The sequence below is a fragment of the Streptopelia decaocto genome, assembly GCF_964273445.1.
Source record: "Streptopelia decaocto genome assembly, chromosome: 5".
NCBI classification, from domain to species: Eukaryota; Metazoa; Chordata; class Aves; order Columbiformes; family Columbidae; genus Streptopelia; species Streptopelia decaocto.
This window is the reverse complement of record NC_138659.1, coordinates 22,359,485-22,380,595: the sequence shown is the minus strand read 5'-3', so window position 1 is coordinate 22,380,595 and position 21,111 is coordinate 22,359,485. Positions and strand designations below refer to the sequence as shown.

At 39.1% G+C, this 21,111-nt stretch overlaps 1 protein-coding gene across 5 annotated transcripts; it reads right to left on the bottom strand.

Annotated features, from left to right (window-relative positions):
* Positions 1-2,332: 2,332 nt before the first annotated feature.
* On the bottom strand, positions 2,333-20,845 carry FRRS1 (ferric chelate reductase 1). 5 transcript variants are annotated; one of them, XM_082054470.1, is made up of 16 exons: positions 20,666-20,845; positions 15,409-15,604; positions 15,050-15,186; positions 13,860-13,954; positions 13,017-13,167; positions 12,098-12,277; positions 11,103-11,201; positions 10,440-10,587; positions 9,772-9,888; positions 8,820-8,935; positions 8,445-8,531; positions 7,381-7,478; positions 7,144-7,202; positions 6,306-6,449; positions 5,333-5,394; positions 2,333-5,235 (listed from the first exon to the last, which is right to left on the bottom strand). In XM_082054470.1, the coding sequence occupies exons 2-16, from the start codon at positions 15,602-15,604 to the stop codon at positions 5,143-5,145; spliced, it is 1,782 nt and encodes a 593-aa protein (XP_081910596.1). In that variant the 5' UTR covers positions 20,666-20,845; the 3' UTR covers positions 2,333-5,142. The 5 variants fall into 5 exon arrangements, with proteins under 5 accessions (XP_081910596.1, XP_081910594.1, XP_081910598.1 ...); XM_082054468.1 differs by having other exon boundaries at positions 20,681-20,845; XM_082054472.1 differs by having other exon boundaries at positions 8,820-8,902; positions 20,681-20,845.
* Positions 20,846-21,111: the final 266 nt, after the last annotated feature.

Sequence of the window (21,111 nt, the reverse complement as noted above, 5' to 3'; positions counted from 1 at the left end):
AGTTTGTTTGTTATTTTTACATCTTCTCAAAGGTTCTTAACAGCATACACCAAAAAGTTATACAGGAGGAGAGTGATATGGAGTAATCACAAGCAGTTTTTGTAACAGCAGCAGATTGCTATGGACACTTCTCCAATAATCTGTGCTATTAAACTTAAGTTATCTGGAAAAGGGAACAAAAATGCTGTTGCCAATGCAGTATTATTCAAAGTAGTTTAAAAGAAAGGAGACTGAACAGAGAATGCATAGTAAATCTACAGGTGAAGTTCACTACCAATACATTTCATAGTTACAGCTTCAGCAGAGCTTGGTCAGCCCACCTCTGAAGATACAAACAGAGATGGATAATGAGTATTATCAGAAGAAAAAAAACAGCTAAATACAGCTGCAGTTATACAGGGAGAAAGACAGTAAGACACAGGCATGAGTGGCCTAAAGGACTGTGATAAAAGTAGGAAGGTAAAAACAAAATACAGATCATTAAAACAAAAACAAGCAGTACTTTGAGAGTAACTAATTAAAAGGGAGAGCAAAAGCATTAATAGTTCTTTATATAATTCATTGCATGTTTCATAGCTAAAATCCAACCATTACAAAAGTTCACAGTGCAGCTGCAGTTTCTAGTTTAGAACATCCTTGCGCAGAATCTGCCAAGCAGCAAGGAGAGCTTGCTGGGAAGAGAAAAATATCACTGTGGCCTTGTCACACGTCTTGCTCTAAGCACTCATTACCACTTCTGGAGACAATACTGGGCTCAGCAGATCTCTGCTTTGCCATATGGCAATTTTAATGTCACATATAGAAAAACTACTCAGTCTATGCCAGATGAATCTGAACTGTCCCACACTAACACACTAGCTATGTAGCCACACAGATATCAGATCATTAATTTGGAGGAACAGAGCATTCAAGAGCCATGTGCTTCTGGGAAGAAGGGATGCTAATCATCCGAGCACTGCAGCCCCAGAGCTTTCCCACACCCTGTGTCAACAAGAACAGAATTACAAGGCAGCAAACCATCTTTTTCACATGCCAGCACAGATGCCATGCAAAATTTCAGTCCATCATTGAATCAAAACAATTTCTAAGGCCCAGCAAAATAGAAGTCTCTCTGAAACAAAGCCAGAGCTGGATTCTTTCTTGGTGCAGTACAGTTTGTCCAGGATGACTGTCACATATGCCTGGGACGGTGCAATGCAGATATTCAGCTTTTGTGGTTTGAAATATGTGAAGTTACTTTTGCACAGCATGAAGAAGACCAGCAGAAGCTATACAGTGGTTGAATCAGCTCAGGTATGAGCTACAACAGCTGGTGCTAAGTGTGTTCCAAAGCTCTTGTCCTGTGCCAATTCTGTTGTGCCACTTCCTCAGGTCAGTGAATGCAACAGCTCCCCCATTCACACATAGCCCCTAAAGAAGATGGGAACAGACTGATGTGGGCAGCGAATTTCTCAGAATTGCTAGCAGATCATCCCTCTTAGCCATCCCTGGAGTCATATAAATAAACCACCAAGATATTAATTTCTGCATTTCAGTGCAGGAGGTTGCAGCTTTTCCTCAATGCTTGCCATTCATCTTCAGTTGCTTGGAAAGAGATGTACCTATGTAGAGCACAGTTTACACACATGACAAAAGAAAACAGGCCATAACTGTTCAAACAAAAGCTTAAGCATAGAAATCAAGTAAATATATCCATTTTGTAATGTCTATTTGTATGAACAAGCTTGAATTTAAAAGTTCATCTAGTAACATTTTTTGGTTTGGACACCCTCTACATGTCTCAGCCTCTCTCTGACAGACTGAAGCAAGCAAGCATTTCTTTGGACACCAGCGCCACGCAGTGTCACAAACCGCCATAGAACACAAGAGGCAGAGCAACCACCTCCTCTCTCTCTCCAGCCTTCCCAAAACCCAGTACAGGAAAACACGGCCTTTATTAACCTGTATACGTGAAGTCTCCCCAACTTGTGATTTTCCATAAAAAAAGAAAACAGCGTAACATTCAATGCAAGGATGAGAAACAAGAGAAATGTTTTCTTAGTTAATTCTGCAGCCTGCACATCAGTTAGCAAAAAAAAAAAAAAAAAACCTGAGTACAGCAAAGTAGCAGTGAATTCCATTGCATTTGAGCTATTTGCATCAGTTAGCTTTCATTCAAAGCATATGCAAGAAATGTGAGTTGTTGTTAAGTCAAGAACAGAGGAGCAGAGTTTGAAGGCTGCACCTAACAACTCAATCAAAACAATAAACTACTTGGTGTGAGACTGATCACAAGTCTCTACTTGACTGGGAGTGTTTGCCTGTCTAGAACCCAGAAAGAAATATGCTAATGTTGATTTGTCACCACAAGTTTAATCTGAGAGTAAAAGAGAACACTGAAACCTTCTTGATTTCTTTTTGTGGAAGAGTTTTCTTGACTTCAGCAAGATTCCTTTATGAAGCAAAGCAATGGGAGTTTTCTTCTGTATAATACTTTATCATTCAAGAAAAGAAAATATACAGCAGCCACCATTGTCTCTAGAATCAAACCGCTTGTCACAATCTTCCTGCTGATATCACACACTTCCACAGACTCTTTTTTTTCCTCCCCCAAAGGAGTATACCAGTAATTTTGGAAGTCACAAGAATACAATGACACATTGCTTCCTCTTACTAGTCATGAAAGAAGATGGCAGGAGTCACAGCACGAACAAACATCACACAAAATTAACAAGTCTTTCCATCAAATTAGTTACAACACCACACATAAGGCCTTACAGAAGAAACTATACAATATTGCTACCGCTGGGAAGGAACAAGTTATCCAAAGAGTAACTGACGATTTTGCCAACTTTAAAGCTGTATTAGATGTTAAACGAGATTTTCTTTTTCTTCTTGAGGAAAATCTGCATTACAGAGAAACTATTTTAACATTCCATTTCAATAATAGTTTCTCCAGGAAGTATTTATATTGCTTTAATTTATAAAACAACATCTACAAAGAAAACATACAATCCATTTTGCTACTAGGCAAGTCTATTCTTCTCTAGTTTCTATTTGATAGTGTTTTCACCTTACTAAAAGAGACAAAATTTATTAATATATATACATTCATGTTTTAAAAACCCCTGTGTTCATTGCCACATGCAAATGAAACAACACAGTATAGCTATTGTATTACAGAAAGAATCTGGCATTGACCTTTAAATTAAAAGCCATCAATTGTGCTTATGTTAAAAGATTTTATTCTATAAACTCATGTTATGCAAAAGAGTCCCCTAAAACTTTAGCACTAGATGGGCCCTGTTGATTCCCAGGCTTTTGAAATCAGAGTTCTCAAACAAAACAAAACACAAAAACAAACCCTCACACACACCCCACAAAAAATAAAAAAACAACTCCACAAAACACAAACCCACACAATTAGCCACTTAGTTCTTTCCTTTCAGCCTGTTTTTTTGCCATATTTCATTTGTAGTCCCCCCTTCCCAGCTTCCAGGAAGAATGGGGATGATTCAACTTAGACTCACTTGCAGTCTGCTGCCGACAAAGAGATTAATCCCAGCTCTATAAATGCCCTTATGGCTGAACCAGTTACTTGAGCAGCCAAAAAGAAGATCACAAACAAACTTGTAGCTTTCTGAATATGACTCATCCCGGCAAGAGGCACTACTGTGGATTTGAGGAGATGGAAGAGACAGAAACAGACAGTTTTAGTAAACTGAGAGAACCACTACCTGACCCACACATACTAGTATTACAGGGGTGGCCATCGGGTAGTAGAGAGATGTTGCTGTAGTGGTCTATACCAAGCCAGCCCTCACTATTTACTATCTATGCAATACTCCAACACCTTTATTCCCAGCTACCTTAGTAGCCCCAGGCTGAAGATATTTTGAAACCTTATGACTAAAAATCAATGCTTTCCAGAATCAAAATGAAGATGTGTGGAAGCATACTGTTCAAAGCTGCAAAAACAAGTGCAAAGCACTGTATTGTATGGCATATTAAATGTTCATTTCTGAGATGCCATTTCAAGACTGTCTGTCCTTCCATACACAGGCAAATCACGAATCAAAAAAGTTAAACAATATAGTCTCTCTCCATTCCTCATACCCAGTTCATGTATTTAGATAAATGTTTCGTTAACCAAGAAAAAAAAACACTTGCATATTCCTATAGAGACAGTTCTGTCTCCCAGATGTGCTAGCTCAAAGTACTCCCACTTAATATTAACCAAAGCAGCTTCTCCTGAATTTTAACCAAATCCTTATCTATATTTTGCTCAAAAGTGCAAATACAAATGCAACATTCCTGAACAAATATTTTCACCTCCATTTAAGCATCAAGTAGCATAAGCCCATCCTATTCACACAGAAAATTCAGAAGGCATAAGCAACCAAAGACAGCAAAACGCAGAAATCCACACACACAGATGGGTTCTTCCTGTTTGAGTTTTAGAGAAAAACAACTGGGTTTAATGCACTTACATTTCAAATGCGTTTTCTCTGTATGGTTTAGAAGCACTGAAGGGGATGGGACACAACAGTATTTTGAATGAGGCAAATGGTGGTTTTACTAAAGGACTGAAGTTCCCAAACCCATATGCTTGTGTAAGTGCACTGCTCTTAGAGCAGAGAGAATAATTTTTGCATTTAACTGCAAAGATAGACAACGGCATTTAGCTCATGCATCAACCTGCATTTGTGACAGTTTTTTACTACACTGAAGGTCGTTTGGGCTTGTTTGGTTTTTTAAATGTAGAAAACTGTCACGAGCAGGAAGTTGTCAGAATCAATCTTCTCAGTTTTCCCAGTAATATTCACAAAAGGTTTAGGGAACAGACTATGAAAATTGCATTTTCAGCACATCATCTCAGTCGTCTTAACCTGTAAGCTTCAATCAAGTTAATTGTTGTGCTTAAAACAAACCAGAGACTTCATTCCTTACTCAGGCAAAGGCTCCCCCATTAAAAGTCACATCAGAACACAGCTTTTGCAGGCTGCAGCATCCTCTATAGATTTAAATTCAAGTTCTCCCTAACACTGACTGTGATGCACATATGCTATTATTCTTCAATTACATTTTCAGGGGAAAAAAAAGCATTCCTTGCAAGTGTTTTAAGTACACGATATTTCATCACAAAATTCACAATTACTGATTTCATATTTGGTTGATTGCTGCCAGGAAGGCAATGAGGAATACTATATTTCCACAGACATAGATGGTTAACACAATCTGTTTAAACAGACGACCCTGCAAGAGAAGAAAAGCCATAGAAGTGTCAGTCTTTATTGGTTTAAACAAAGAATCATACCATCTCATAGTAGTTATTTCCAAAATTATGAATTACCTCTGCTTCTGCAGATGTGAGTGACTGCAGTATCTGTACTCTGTCATCCTCTATCACTTCAACTGTTAATTGGAAGAAAAAAAAAGGTAAGCTTGCTTTTAAGAGGAACAGTGTTTTTCATTTTTCTACTGCAGAAGTCACGATCCTGTGACTAAGTCAGTCTTATACAGCATCAAATTTGAAAAGCACTTGGAAGTCTCATTCACAATTTCATAACCTGTACTATCACAGCATAAGTGAGAAGTTACTCTGGAGCTGACCTACAAAAAGTAAATTCTGGACATCAAAGTGCAAAACATTTTGTCTCTTTTGCTATGGTGAACCATCAAAACACTGAGTTTTGAGCTGAACAAAACATTTGTTTGATCTAAATATTTTCACTTTAAGATAACTAGATTTCATTTAAAAGTATTTTCTATTAGCCAACATGCAAACATTCATTGTTCAAACATTTCAAGTTGATTTTTCTGTTTCTAGGAAGTATTTACTGCAGTTAAATCTAAACTCACATGTTTTATAATCACTCCTTCTCCACATGCTACCTTATACAACCTCTTAACTAATCATGCTTCTTTAGTTCTGCAGATGGCTCATCTCTGCCAGAGATACACATCATTGACATGTGCACAGTCATCTCCTCTCAGTGACACTAGCCAGTGAAGCCAAGAACTTCCAAAGCAATAGATTCTTGCAAAATACACATTTCAAGTCGTGTGACCCCGTGAACTGTGGTTTGAGAAATAAGAGGCTACTATTTTAAAAGGCATAAAACCATTTTTTCTACAACACTTTGGTCTTAAACCACATTAAAGTTTGTAGAGAAGATATGACACCATTACTCAAGAGATATTACCTTCAGCTTACAAGTCAGAAGTCAAAGAACACCTCCTGAAATTCAGTTCATTGTTACATTTTTTGCATACTACAATACTTGGCAAGAAAGGTAACAATGGGAGTTCTGTTGGGTTTGTACCTTTACGTATGAGACAGTAGCTGTGTATTTCCAGAAGAACATCAATACCAACATGCCAAGCTACAAAAGCAATCATTGTATAGGTGTCCCACGGGTCTGGTAGGTCAAGTGCTGGTAGATCCATTCCCAAGAACATAGTCACCACTAGTCAGTAAAAACAAGATAAAGAGACAAATTGTACTGTGAGCTTTCAACACCTTTAGCAATAGATTTCCCCATGAACTGCATACAACTGCTTGGAGAATGAGGTTAAAGGAGTTCATGGAGCTAAAAGGTGGGGTTTTGGGGGCAGTGTGAGGGGGAAGGCAGGGAGGAAAGGAGGAGGCGAAGATAGTTTTCATCCTGCTTAGTTTTCTCTCACATCCCTGTCACACAAACACAAGCATTTGTGACTACCAGCAAGATCACAGTCACCCCAATCTGTGTGCTTAAGCTGCCTGGGGAAACTTGTCACCACTGACAGAATTAAACCCAGGTTCTGGTTCTCTATGTGAGTTTCCCTCTCCCATTAAATAACGTTGAACTATGTTACTGTAAGAACACTGTCCTCAAATCTTCCAAGACAAAAAGCAATCACTCCAGATAAGAAGGGGTCCTCATTACAGAAATTCTTCAGATTTGTCTGTAATCTCTGTGGTTTTACACAGCCACTTTTTCTCCCTAAAGCTGTATCTGATAGCCACTTAAAACTCAAGCAGAAGATGGCCAGCAAGAAAAAGAATCTTCAGAGATACCTGGACTGGATGTCCATAGATTGTTTAGACAAGGAATAGCCCAGACAACAAATGAAGTTCCTTTAAATCACTTAAAGGGAGTTACAACTATTAATCCTACTTACCAGCTAGTATTCTAGCTGTTGTACCAATACTCCAGTGAAACCAGTTAAACAAGTGCCTCCTACAAAACAGCAAAAACAATTTTATTGATTATATAGTTTGGAAAAAAAAAATATTCAATCAAAGGACAATTTTACCTACTTTAAATATATATTTTCAATGTACTATAGAAAATACTTTTTAAAAAACAGGGTTATTTAATTCTTGTGGCTGTAACTTAATGAGTTAGTTATGAGTACCTTGGTGCATGACGAGATGGTCTGAAGCCTGCCATCAATGGTTGAAAGATTGTCAGAGCCATCACAGTACAGCCAAGATAGGGATGAAAACCTGCTTGCTAAGCACAGGACAATTTTTCTTTCAATATCACATCTATATAAGGACACAGGAAAAATACCAAGAAGTTGATAATTCTATTTACACTTGTATTAGTAAGTTACAATGGCAGAGCAGCACTGTGTGTAGACTGGCAGAGCTGACAGGACACACTAAGCTGCCCTGCAGCTGGATGGAGATGGTTCACCCTGGCAGCATGAGATATTGGTAAATCCATCCAGGGTTTGTCTCACCTTTTTGCTGTATTGGGAAATTCTACTAGCTGAAGAGCAGAGATCAATATGACTACAGAAGCTATGCTCCAACTTCTTCATCCTCAACCCTGTGTCTTCAGCAGAGGCCTATTTCATAACTCCTCCCAGCACTGGTCTCCCCACCACCCTATCTGTTCTATTCTTAACCCTAAAACATTCTATCCCATTTCCCTAGCTCATAGCTGTGACCACATTCTTCTCCCACCTTTAACTCAAACTCTCTAGACTTCCCAGTTTCTGATACTACCTTGCACCAAATATTACACAGTTGACAGCAAGAGGTATACTAATGTACAAGGCTAAGTGTAATCACTGGATACAGTTACTCAAATCCAAGTTCACAACACCACATTCCCAGAGAATTTACCATGTTAAAAATTCAGATGACCCTTCTGTACTCCCCTCCAAAATTCTAGTTTTCTTAAGAAAACGTGAAGACGACTGATTTAGTATGCAAAGCAACTGTTAGCAAGGACTTTATTTGGAGGAAAGAGAAAGGAAGGAAATTATTAAAGTTTTGCAATTGCAGTTAAAGGAGGAAACACTCGTCTTCTGTGTTGGTAGGATTTGAAATCAACCTACTTAGGGTAGGTTTCACAGCAATTTCCTTGACAATAGTGCTAACAAGTTAGTCATCAGTGGACCTCTTTCTCATTCATTTGGTCCAACCTTTACATTTCAGTTAACAAACAAAACAAAAAGCACACACTTACATGGCTCCAACCTCCTCGGTATATGAAAGGCAGCACAAAAGAAATGCTTGTAAGCATGACTGCGGTCAACATAAGCATACGATGCACCTAGAAAAGTTCCGTTTGCTTTTAGAAATGCTACAGCTTTCTTAATACACCATTAAAATACATCCAACAGATCTACAGTTAAATATGTACCTAGTGTCCTCTTTAGGCTTTGTTTTTACCAGCAAAGCAGGTGAACTTCTGCTTTGTAATTGTTCCATTTTATGAGATTAAAGAAAGATAAAAATCACACTAAGCTTAATCTCCTATTTCTTGAATCTAGCAGGTTTATAATTCTGCTTACAATGAAGCTAGAAAATACAACTGGAAATATGGAGAGACTTTGCCCACCTGAAACCACATCTCCTTTCCAAACAGAAATGAATGAGACCAGACAGGTTTGAAGAATCTTGCAATAATAACACCAATACTAACTGTGGTAACCCAAGCAACAAACATTAGTGCTCCTGAAAATATAAATAAATAAATAAATAAATAAACAAACAAGCAAGCAAACACACACGCACAAACACACCATGTAAACGTGAATAATTTAGCTGCTTATGAATACAGCTTCAAAGACTAGGTAATAGTTTAGCTGATGCACATATGGTCAGAATATACCAGTGGTAATTTTTAATCACCTGGTTCAGGCTACAACTTGCCCGCATTTATCTTGCTAGAAGGCAGATGACATCCATATAAAACAGCCACACTGTGCCCACACAGCACAGAGCAGCTCTGGCTACCACACATTTCATGTGCACCAGTACAGTCAGTACATACTGGTGAGATGCTGTTCTGCCAACAACTTCGACATCAGAGAATGGAAGATGACATTTGTAACAACTTGTTTCACAAAGAATGAGAGAGAGTTCTCTCATGGGCCTGCTTTACAGTTCAGTACTGTGAGAGAAAATATTCTCATTAACTTGAATGGCTCTGGACTGTCAGCTGAGTGGTTTCCCCATTTCAGAGAGAATTAAACCAACAACACAATTAGGTCAAATTAAGCCAGAGAGAAAAAGGTAAACAGATACAAGTCCTAATTATGAATTTAAGGGAAAAGACAAAGGCAGGTTCATTTTCCTGAGCAAAAAGAATCTCATAAACACTGTTCTTTAAATGAAAAATTAAAATCTTTGCTCTTTCTTCAGTCTCAGATCTTGCCAGCCACAAGTATCTATAACATGAGTGCCAGAAAGACAAGAAGAAATACCTACTCTGCAATAATGAGGAAAACCTAACTCTCCAGTCTCAGCAAGTCTAGAACTGGAAAACAAAACTAGAAGCTGCAGCTTACCATGAGCTTTGATAAGTCGTGGGGACCGGGAACCTCCAATATCCTGAGGAAGGCCTGTGACATTGTACATTCCATTGGTGATCAGAGGCTGACGACGATGTTTATGTATTAGTCCACCTAAGCAGTGACAAAGTGGTTTATGTATGGCTGATGAAAGCCACGGCACTTGTAAAATGTGCTTATGCTTTATTTAAAGCCTTGTTGTGACCACCAAGCATAGTCATACAAACTGAATTGCTGGCATGCAATATGGTAAGAAGTCTGTGAATCAAAATTTGAACCTAAGGTGTCTTGCACACTTAAGGTACAAGAACCAACTCATCCCTCTACAGAAAATAGCCTTCTCCACAACACACACAAGAGGTAAAGAATAATTAATTCCCTTTGATGCTAGTCTCCATTTCAAAAAGATGTGGCCAGCTCTCAAGAAGCTAACAGTTCTTCACATCAAGTGGGCGTGCAACACACATATAGGAGTAAGATGAACTTCCAAAAGCAAATCCATGATCCAGAGAGGTAGTAAAGATGACTGGACTAAGCACCTCAAACTTGGAAAACAGAGTCCTTAGTTCACATACTAATTTTCAGCTAAGCTATCTCTTACATACAGGTTACTAACTCATTTAGAGCTGTTCAAAGAAAGGCAACCAGATGCAAGTCAGATTTACCATCACTAGCTTCCCCATCTGCCAGAAAGATGTAGTAACTCGCATCCAGATCAAATCTCCCTTTATAAGCAGGAAGACGAATACTCCTTCTGAAAGAGCATTGAAGAACGCCATCCACAAGTCTCCATGATACATCTTCAAGGGCATTCTGTGAAACACAAAACATTCAATACCCAGTGTTTTCAGACTGGGAGAGTAATTGGCTTAAAAGTCACCCTGCAAAAGAGTGTCAGTGATACACAAAAAAAAACCAGCAATGATTGAGGGGGATGAAAATCTCTTGCATACTAACTTAGAAGGTATGTCAATAAGTCAACACAGTAACATAAGCGTTGGACTCATTATCACAAACTTTCCCAGCTCATAACAATCTCCCCTTCCCTTCCAGCCTTTAAGATATATTGATTGCAACTGCAGTCCTACCAAAGGGATGGAGTAATAATGGACAAAAAGTTCCTCAATGTGACTTTTAAAAACCAAATTTAAACTTCCAAAAGTAACATTTCCAGGGAAGAAAGAGCCCAACTAATCTCACCTTCAAGAATTATGGATTCATCTTACCATTTACAGCTGCTGTGCAAATAAAAGCACAAAGCAGCAGCCAGCCATTCACTACTTCAAACCCACATTTGTGGAAGTGTCTTAAGTTATTTTCCAATGTACCTCTGAATCCAGAACAGGAGGACTTCGCCGCTTCAAATAGGCAGTGCTTACATGTACATGGTGGTCCTCACTAACACACACATATGCATCATCACCACCCTAGAGAGTTTAAATGAAAAAATATTTGTAGCGCAATAAAAAGCAGTCTCCAAATTTATTTATTGATTTAATATATGCAACAAGACCCAAGACAGAATTCTCTAGCTGTTAAGTTATTATTTCTCAGCTTTCAAACACTTTGGTATTACAGTGGAACCACATTAAGTCAAAGAGATGACACACAGTAAGGCACATCATGATTTACCCTCCCTCCAAAGGTAACAACCATGTTATCAGAAGTTTTTTTTTAATTATTTAGAATGCACTGAATTAGCCAGACAAGATACACATGGACACTTATGCTATTTAAATACCTTCTTTAGTTAAAAATTGGCTTTCCTCATAGCTATAAAGACCAAGTAGTGTTAAGAACCAAGTGTTCTTGCACTAGGGACATAAATACTAATATAAACAGCATCTCCTTTGTGTAACAGTTATTTTATGGATTATGCATTTGTCAACAGCATCGTCCATTTTAACACCAATTAGAAAAAAGGATCTCTAAACACTTTAAGATAGAATGGAGTCACTCTTGTACAAACAATGATGAAGTGCAAATGGTTTTCAGAAAGTATAGCAACTTGGCTTCTGATAGGCGAGAGTTTTTGTCTAGGTAACAAAGCAAGACTGCTCCCTCCCACCAGGTGCAGACAGGTTGGATTCTGCCAACACGGATATCTCCAGGGAAATTCTACTGCAAATAGTGAGGCCTGAGCTAAAACTGAATATCCACCTATAAAAGGCAGCCTGGGAACACTCCCAGCACTATGGGAGGAACGTTACCTTGTTTGACATCTATCAGCATTTCAGTTTTCTGTTTGCATCTTTTGCTAGAGTACCATTAAAACTTTACTAATATCACAAAAGCATCTAAAGCAGTAGAATAGGACACTCACCATCCACTGGTCATGGGACAATGCAAATGCTAAATATCCTTCACTTGGACCACTCATTTCAATAAGTACTGAACTCTTCTCTTGTTGGAAGGACAGAAAAAAACAGGAAGCACTTCCAGGATCACAGTTTGAAGGGTTCCTAATGCAGAACTTCATACTTCCACAATCAGATGTATTAAACTAGATAATTAAGCAAAGAAATAAGTCAGAAGCAATGAGAGTTTCCCTCTTCTTCCTCCCTTTCTATCCCATTCTAGAAGAAAGCATACAAGGAACAGCAAAGAAATGCCATCTATGTCTGCATGCCAATCTCTTAACCCATCCTGACAATTACCCCAGGACTGGCAGGTAAAATAGTGGTAAGCTCCAAGCTGTACTTTTACTCAAGTTGAACACCCAGAAGTGTTCAAGGCCAGGCTGGTTGGGTCTTTGAGCAATCAGGTCTAGTGGAAGGTGTCCCTGCCCATGGCAATGATTTGGAAGTAAATGAACTTCAAGGTCTCTTCCCACCCAAACCATTCTACAATTCTATGATTAATGGAAGCCAGTAACACAGTAACTCATTGAAGGAAGTTTCTGAGCCTGCGGTTACTAAATAGGAAGTTATTAGTCAAGATCAGAGCAAATCTTTTCCTATTTCTCTTCCCAGACACACATAATATTTTCTGACCGTTAAGTTCTAAATGTTGTATCAACCTTTTGACCCATGCGTGCTATCACAAAATTTAATGTAACCCACACAAGTTTAGGCAGCTCAAATAACACAACAGTGTAGCTGTCTATATTCTTGGTCTTTGATATCCAAATTACTCACCCATCATCTCTCCCTTTTGTCAATAGGCTGTATCGATGCGATTTCATTAAATTCCATTGATCACAAGCATTAAAGACAGAATTACTTAGGTTTATAATTACTTACTGGCTTTGATAAGTGGGAAACAGGGTGTGAAGTTGATACAGCCTCTGATGTTGTACCCAAGGGTGTTGTTGGGGTTGGTGCATTAGGCTGAGAAACAATGGGACCAGGAATCTTCACCCAGAAAGTCCTGTATTTCTTCACAACTGTGGCTCTTAAACACAACACACACAGTTACTATTGTACAGATCAAGAGCTGCTTGTTACTTTAAGAAAGGAACCACTTCTATAGTTTGTGCAACTTATTTGTAAACCACCATCTTTGATACATAAAACGTATTAAAGGTCTGCATAAAGTAGGATATTATCTGAAATTTCAGTGGAAAAATCATTTGAAAATGTACTACTGCATGTTCTACTCTTTATAAAGAACACTCATGCCTGTGGCACAGATTACAACCTCAGAGAAAAGTTGCATAACTTTTATCCATTAGTTCCCAAAAAGGCAGAAGTATAATAAGAGGGTATACATACCATTTTGTTAGGTACAAGCACAGAATAAGATTCTTAACACTTTATATTATAGGCATGACAAGTGAGCAGTTAACTAGAACTAAGAAGCTGGACTCTGAATCCCCTTCTACTACCGACTCCCCACCACCCACAAACAACAAAAAAAACCCACAACACACAAACTAATGATCTCCAATATTTCCAAAACAAGCAAACAAACAAACAAAAAGACTACATTAATGTAGACTTCTGCAGTAAGCAAGAAGTGTCAACTTTTCAGTCCATGAGACCAAGCATACTTTTCAGCTGCTGGCCAATATTTGACATAGATGATCATACAGGTGTGCTTTATTTGCATTTTAATAAACTAGAAGTAATGGTAAGTGTACTTACAGAAACTGTACACGTTTTGGTGCATCTCCAGGAGCAATCCAATAAACTTTTATGTATTTCTTTTTTGCTTTACTTGTGTGACTGACAGCTGAATTCTGAAAACACACACATATTCAAGAGCAACACAGTGTATACGCACTAAGGAGATTTCAGCTAACGCAGCCATCACAGGCTGCAGCTCAATCCTAAACAGACACTGCCCCATTAAACAGCACAGACACAATCCAACTGGCTCTTCCCCAGTCAGTCATCATTAACTCCAATGAAATCTACCACTGAAACTTACACATACTAACAAACTTTAAGACTCAAAGGAACAACTAGAGGTCTTTCAATCCAGAAGACTCCAATGATGAGACAGAGGTCCCTGCAGCATTTATGCAGAAATGGTGTGATGATGCCCTATTTTTTGACAGTAAAAGCATGAAAGGACAGCACAATGACTGTACAGCGAGAACAGAACTACTATTCCAGAGGACAAAACCCAAAAGCAGTCTTGGGGTCAGTGACTTATTTGCACAAAACAAAAAGATCAGACACAGCACTGAATTAAGTTCCCATCTAGGCAGATTGAGAACTTTCTCCACACCAGCTCAGATGACAATACATGTTCACGAAGTTCAAGTGGGTTGCTAAAACACCACCCACAGTTCACATTGCTTGCACGAGGCAAAATGGATATTGAAGATTGTGATCTAACCTGTTACTAGGAAGGCTCCATTCACAGTAACTGACAGAGCAACACTAAAGAAAATAGTCTATTCTAGTGTTTGTTTACCACAATAACTGACCTAAACTTTCCTTGCTGTAAAACATTTTTCATGCTTGTTAAGGACAGAGAAAATAATTGATGACTCTTCTTCTCAGAGTAAATAGAGCATGCCCTCCTTTTTGTCATATTAAGTACAATAACCAGGAATACACTATATTCATCGTGCACGAATAGAAGTTATGTTATGAATGCTGCATCTTCCTGCAGCAGTCAATAGCCTTCTACCACCAGGCTAGTTTAAATGATTCATAAGAATGTAAGAATAGTCTGACAGAGCTGCAGTGAACTGAGGCCTCTATACCTCAAGTTAGACCAACTTCCTTAGAGACGCCCTGAGCTCAAAGAAGACTACATTGCTTAGCTCTGTCCTATTACAGACATGGTGCCTGATGTCCCATTTTCAGACACCACACTATACCTTAGTACGGCCACATGTCAGAAGCTGAGAAAGTCTCCGGTCAGCTAACACAAAAGAACCAACTGCAGGCCTATCCAGGTGATCTGCATCCCGGGCTTGTATGAAAAATCCTTCAAATTCTGGCCCAGACAGGTGAACTGAAGTAAGAAGAAAAATAAAAGGAAGTTGAAATATTCTCCAGAGAAAAAAAACAGAATATTCCAATAACCACCAGAAACTCATTTTTCAGGCACTGAATGACTGGTAAATGGATCACATGAACAAGATTCAACAAGATAAATCAAGTATAGCTGAGTGAAGTCGTACTATAACACAAAGAAACAGTAAATTAAACTCTTCAGCTATGACTGACACAATACCTTCTATGTTGTCCCCTGGTTTAAATTTGGTCTCATCCACTGTAATTGTGTGCTCAGGTGACAGTTGTGGAGAGCCACCATGACAAGGTATCATGCTAGTGCAGGCTTCTCTTACTTTTCCATTCGGATAGCCATCCACAGATGCACAGAAGCAAATAAACATCCAAACAGCAAAAGCAAGACCAGGCAGCTCCATCTATATAAAGTAAGAGTTACAGACAATTAAATACAAACATTTACATTACAGGTCACCACTCACCTGTAGAAGATTTAGTTGAACACTGAAATTTAAAGGCATGCATGAGAAGACAGCATTCCCAGCTGCAGAAGCTAAAGGGAAGGTGTACTTCTGATAACTGCCAGACTCTGCAAGAATGTTCACAGATACCATGTTTCAGGCCATCAAGAGTATAGACACTAGATGGATGCCTCCATCCACCGGGGAGGATTACTTCTCTCAGTACATTTTGACATCACTTTTAAAATTTCTTTTGCTTACAACTCTCCTGTTCTCTTCCCCCTGCCAACCTCCCCAAAAAAAGTCCAAGTCCCTTAAATACCTGGCACAGGACAGATTGACCTTAAAACATGTTTCATTCATGTATAAAGGTCCACAGTAGTTAGGAATTATACAGCTAGCAGTACCAAGCCCACTCTTATTAATCACAGCTCCAAACTGCATCATTACAGACTGCCTTCAGTTTCCACAACTCGTGTCTATTTCTTCACATATGACAAGTAATTCCCAAGTAACAAGTTCTTCTTTCTGCAGGGAAGCTAAAGTTGTCACATGTCAGAAATAGATTTTATACATGCAAAAGAGTGGGAATTTGGTATAAAGATACAAACAAATAAATATGTATGTTTGTTGCAGACAAGCACAAGACTCTTCCTTGGAACTCTTCCATTTGGATATTGGACTTCCAGTCAATTATTCAAACAATATCCCTGCTTGTCACACACTCATTAGGGGAACAGCATACATGAAAAATATGTAGGTAGTACGACCCAAACAGTTAATGAGCCCTAATTTCAGCATTCTTTTTTAATGTTTTGCTCTGCCACAATCCTGTCTTCAAAAAAGCTGTGGTAATTGTTTCACTCCTTAGCAGAATGCAGGGCTTACAGTTGTATTGTTGTTTACAGAACACCTTAGCCAGCAAGAAAAAGCGTTTACATGTCCAAAAGGCCAGTAGAACAGAGATAAACCTCCTTTCAATCCTTAGGCACAAGAAGTGGGTTATCAGCTCTAATGGAACACACACCAGACAAGTAGGTTTGTCTTCTGGAAAAGCCATGCCCACTTTGCACCAAGTGATAACTAGTATCAGGTTATGAAGTTCCCCAACATCACATATGGATGCAAAGATAGAAAAAGCACAAAGTCACTTCAGACTGAGCTCTGATACCTAAAAAGAAGCCAAATGAAGACAAGGCATGTCCTTAGTCTTGCACACTCTCAGAGTCAATCTTAACTTTTCCAAAGTTCTCATACATTTAGTGCTAAAACTCCACAATATCCAGGAAGATGCCACACTTGTACTTCAACAAAACAGCTCCTCAGCAAACTTACACCAGTAAATAGAAGAAAATCAGAGATGAGAGGGGGTTGAACTGGAAAAAACACACACACACCACATTCAACTCCTCCTCCCAAATATTCAAGATAACATTATGATAATATCTTTTACTTCTCGTTAAAGTATGCCTTTCCTTCTAGTTCCAACACTTCTCCAAACTGTCACAAATTTACATCCACATGATTTTATTCATAAGTTAAGGAAGCCTATAGGAAGATAAGGACTAAGATTTAGCACTACAGTGGCATCAAAACAGCTTTAATACATATCAGTGAAATCTTCAAAACAAGTTGCTACCAGAAGAGATAAGGCTGCATACTGCAGAGACAAGAGTAGGTTAGTATTCTAGTTTAAGTAGCAGAGGATGTGGTAGTGATTTAAAATGAAACAAAATGTTATTGGGCAGACTCAGCTGACTCAAAAGCTGTCAGAATAGGAAGAAGCAGAGATGAAGAGAATGAAAAAGCCCCAAATCTGAAAGAAGTACCATACTGAGTAGGAATTTCTTAAAACACCTTTTCCTGTTTAAACAGGGTTAATTGTAGAAGAGTAGCTTGCTCTATGCATGTTCAATGATAGGGGCTAGATCCTATAAAGAATAGTAATTTCTATATTAAAATTTAGCCCTCCTCAAACAACACTTACTCAGCTGCCTGGAAAAGTCCCTTTCCTCCTTTAATCTGGTAATATGCTACAACACCATGTGTTCCACTTACACAGCAAAAGACGAAGATGGGAAGCACTCTTATAACATCAGTCATTCTGTGGTTAAAGATTAATTTTGTATTTTTAGGAAGACATCTCCTAAAGTGTCATTGTAAACAAAACAATACAATAGGTCAAACTCTAAGAAATTATTCTTTAATTTCAAATTAAAGAATTCTAAACTTTAACTCAAATACCATAGTAAAAACCTTTTCGTAATACGGGAGAATATAGTTAAAACTGCAGTTTGCAATAAGCAAAACCAGAAGTTTACAATCACTCATCTGCTGCCCCCAATTCAGCTAGCACCTCACTGTGCCTCCCCACCCCCTTTTACAACATGCACACACCACCTCAGCCTTCAGCCAACACCTGTTCAAAACAAGCCCCATCCCAATCACAGCAAGAAAGACAAGGATACAAAATCTGAATGTACAGGAAGAAAAAAGGGAAATCCAAGGGATGCCTATAACTTCCTCATATAAGCAGGTTAAGATGTCTCCTTTGGCTCTAAAAAAGTACCTGTTACAAAAGAATAAAATAGTATGTCGTGCCCTCACGGATCTGACAGCTGGGCCAAGAGAAGGAAAAAGGGAGTTAGTCTGGAAAGCTGAGCACACATCATTAGTAGTTCAAAAATGAACAATGCTAAAAAAAGCACCTAAGGAAGACACATAATTAAACTAATGAATCAGCAAGAAGCAATTCTTAGAAGGGAAAAGAAAAACTGTCTCTATACTCAAGCTGAAGATCAATAAGCAATTATATCCATTCTCAGCCAAGTATTTGCACAATAAATCATCTGTTTCGCTAAACAACCAACCAATCAACAGAACTCAACCACTAGCAAGTCACTCCCATATAAAACAGTCACCTCTTCTTCTGGGCCATTACATGGTTTCCTCTTTTCTCTGACTGCAGTTCTACAGCCACAATAGCGTACAACCCCAAATAAAAAGCATTAGGATTAATGGCAAAAGGATTTGTTACAGCGAGGTTAAGTTCAGGAAAGCTGAAGTGTAATACGTGAAACATGCTTAACCTCACCACAAAATAATAAATGACTTTTAAAGAATAAAGTAAAAATAAAAACAGTTCTCTGCCTGTATCAAGAGGGACCTGAGAGACTGACCAAAGCTATTGCATCTTACAGAATTGTTACTCTATTATTCTACTCCTCTCACACACACAGGTGAATTAGAAAAAAAAAAAAAACCAACACATAGTTACTTCACATTCTAATACTCTCAGTTTCCACTATAACTTAGTATAAGTCACAGATATGTCCTTCTTGACAGATTCTGCTTGCAAGTTATACTGAGAAGATTTGGCTGTAGTGGTTTATTTACAGCTCTTTGAAATGCAACTCATCAGCGGCAGCCTACTAATTAACAGACAGTAAAGTTCCCTGTAGTCAAGAAGAATAAGAATAACTGACTTTAGGACTGAATCATAATGATGTTAAAAAACATAAAAGCCAATTCCTGCAGCATTTTTCAATTGGCAATTCTCCACTGTTTTTGTTCACTTACTATCATTTGAGCAACAGGGAGTTGAAGTATTTCTGCACTATCCAGGGACTTGTTTTCCAAGATAAATGCATTACACTGAAATGCTTGTGTTAACCAAAGGCCTGAGAGTACAAACAACCTCTTTCCTCCACCCTGCCTGCCAGCTGCACACCATGCAATAGGTGCACCAGCAAATGCCCCCATCAGGGTTACAAGGATGTGCTACAGAGCACATTGGCTCCATCGTCAGAACACAGCCATACAGGACTGATTGTACAACCTCATGCCCACAAGAAAACAAAATAGACACACCTGAGGCACTTGGGTCTTCATACTCAGTAAATGTTCGAAGAGAACATCAAGGCTTATACATTTCAAAGAGTTTTTATAACGCTTCAAGTGTAGGTACTTACCTTACAGCTAGTCCTTCTGTTACAACAATCAAGTCCGAGTAAAATTGCTATTAGCTTTCTACTTATAATGAGACAACTCACTTTACATTGTAACCTCTCCTATTTGATTTGCATTTAACAGTATTAACCTTTATCATACCCAGGATCAGAGGAAGTTTGTCTGAAAGAAGAAACAGTACACACACAAAAGGAAACATTTATAAGAGCACACGATTTATACTGCTTCCCAGGCTGCGCATATCAGCCCCTACACTTCAGCTGAAGTGCATTAAGTTGTAATGAAGCACCAATCCTGAAGCTTCCTTTGCTTTGTCAGTCATGTGCTTCCACAGATCTAAGAGAGTTTCAAATTAAGCAATTAATTTAATTATCTTCTGGTGCAGCTAAGGTGGGGGGGAACAACACCAAGCAAGCCACCATTTTTTATACCTTTTTCGTCAAAGCACAAGTTGGTACAAGTTTGCAGCATGATTTCAAGGCTTGCTATGCAATTACTCCCATCAAGGAGACACTCTCTTTTAGAAGAGGAATAAACTACCTCAAAGAATACAATAAGTCTCTTTTTTTTCTCCATATATCCCACTATGTAATCTTTATGTGTATAATTTTTATGCATATAATCTTTAAGGCCCCAACCCTGCAAACTTTTACCCATATGAAGAACCCCAAGTTGCAGGCTGACCTAAAAATGACAGCTTGTAACCCAAACAAGCAAATCCAACACATTTGCTGTAACAGTTAATGTACTGTTATCTCCTACACACATTAATGAAAGAAAAAAAAAAAAGTAATATTCACATGATGTTAAGAAACAAACAAGATACAAGAGGAACGCGGTTGGCCTGGCTTCCAGATAATATAAGTCATAACTTACCTTTACTCAATCAGGCAAGCATGCTTAAGAGTTTTTTCTATATCAATAGAAACGTTTGTGTGAAAGGAAGAAGCTACAAGGTGCTTCAAAAGCTTCACCAGAATTTAATTTGCCTCACAGCTGCTGTAGATATTCTATTAAACGTGTAGTTTTCAAGAAGCTTGCAGTACCTACACTTTGAGCACTCACCGGCGCTGGTGTAACCAAAACGCTCTGAGCTCCACCAGCGCCCCAGCTGCCGCAACTCCGCTCTACCCTCCGGCACCGCTCCCGCAGGAAACGGCAGCGGGCGGGCCGCCCCGCCCCTTCTGCCGCTCTAGCCTCTCCCCGCGGGGAGCGCAGGAGCGGGCCGGGCTGGGCTGGGCTGGGCTGGGCTGGGCTGGGCTGGGCTGGGCGGAGGCCGCCGGGGAGAGGGCGCTGCGGGCCCCCCCGGGGCTATGCGGGCCGGCCGCTCTGAGACGCTCCGTGTTCTCGCGTAAGTTGCTGCCGGTTGTGAATCCCCAGCAGAACCGGGGTCCTGGGACGTGTGTTAAGGGCACGTAGTTTCCTTACAGCCTCCAGACCTCGGAGGTGTTGGTGAAGGTCCTGGTTTTGCAACTGGAGCCTTGCGCTGGGGGTTT

What these genes read in the sequence shown, in the direction of transcription:
- FRRS1 (XM_082054470.1), bottom strand. Translation starts at nt 15,604, where the DNA reads ATGGAGCTGCCTGGTCTTGCTTTTGCTGTTTGGATGTTTATTTGCTTC. An exon ending in ACCAGGGGACAACATAGAAG is followed by an intron (nt 15,187 to 15,408) that starts GTATTGTGTCAG and finishes TTCTTACTTCAG; the next exon opens with TTCACCTGTCTGGGCCAGAA. An exon ending in CTCCTGTTCTGGATTCAGAG is followed by an intron (nt 10,588 to 11,102) that starts GTACATTGGAAA and finishes TGTGTTTCACAG; the next exon opens with AATGCCCTTGAAGATGTATC.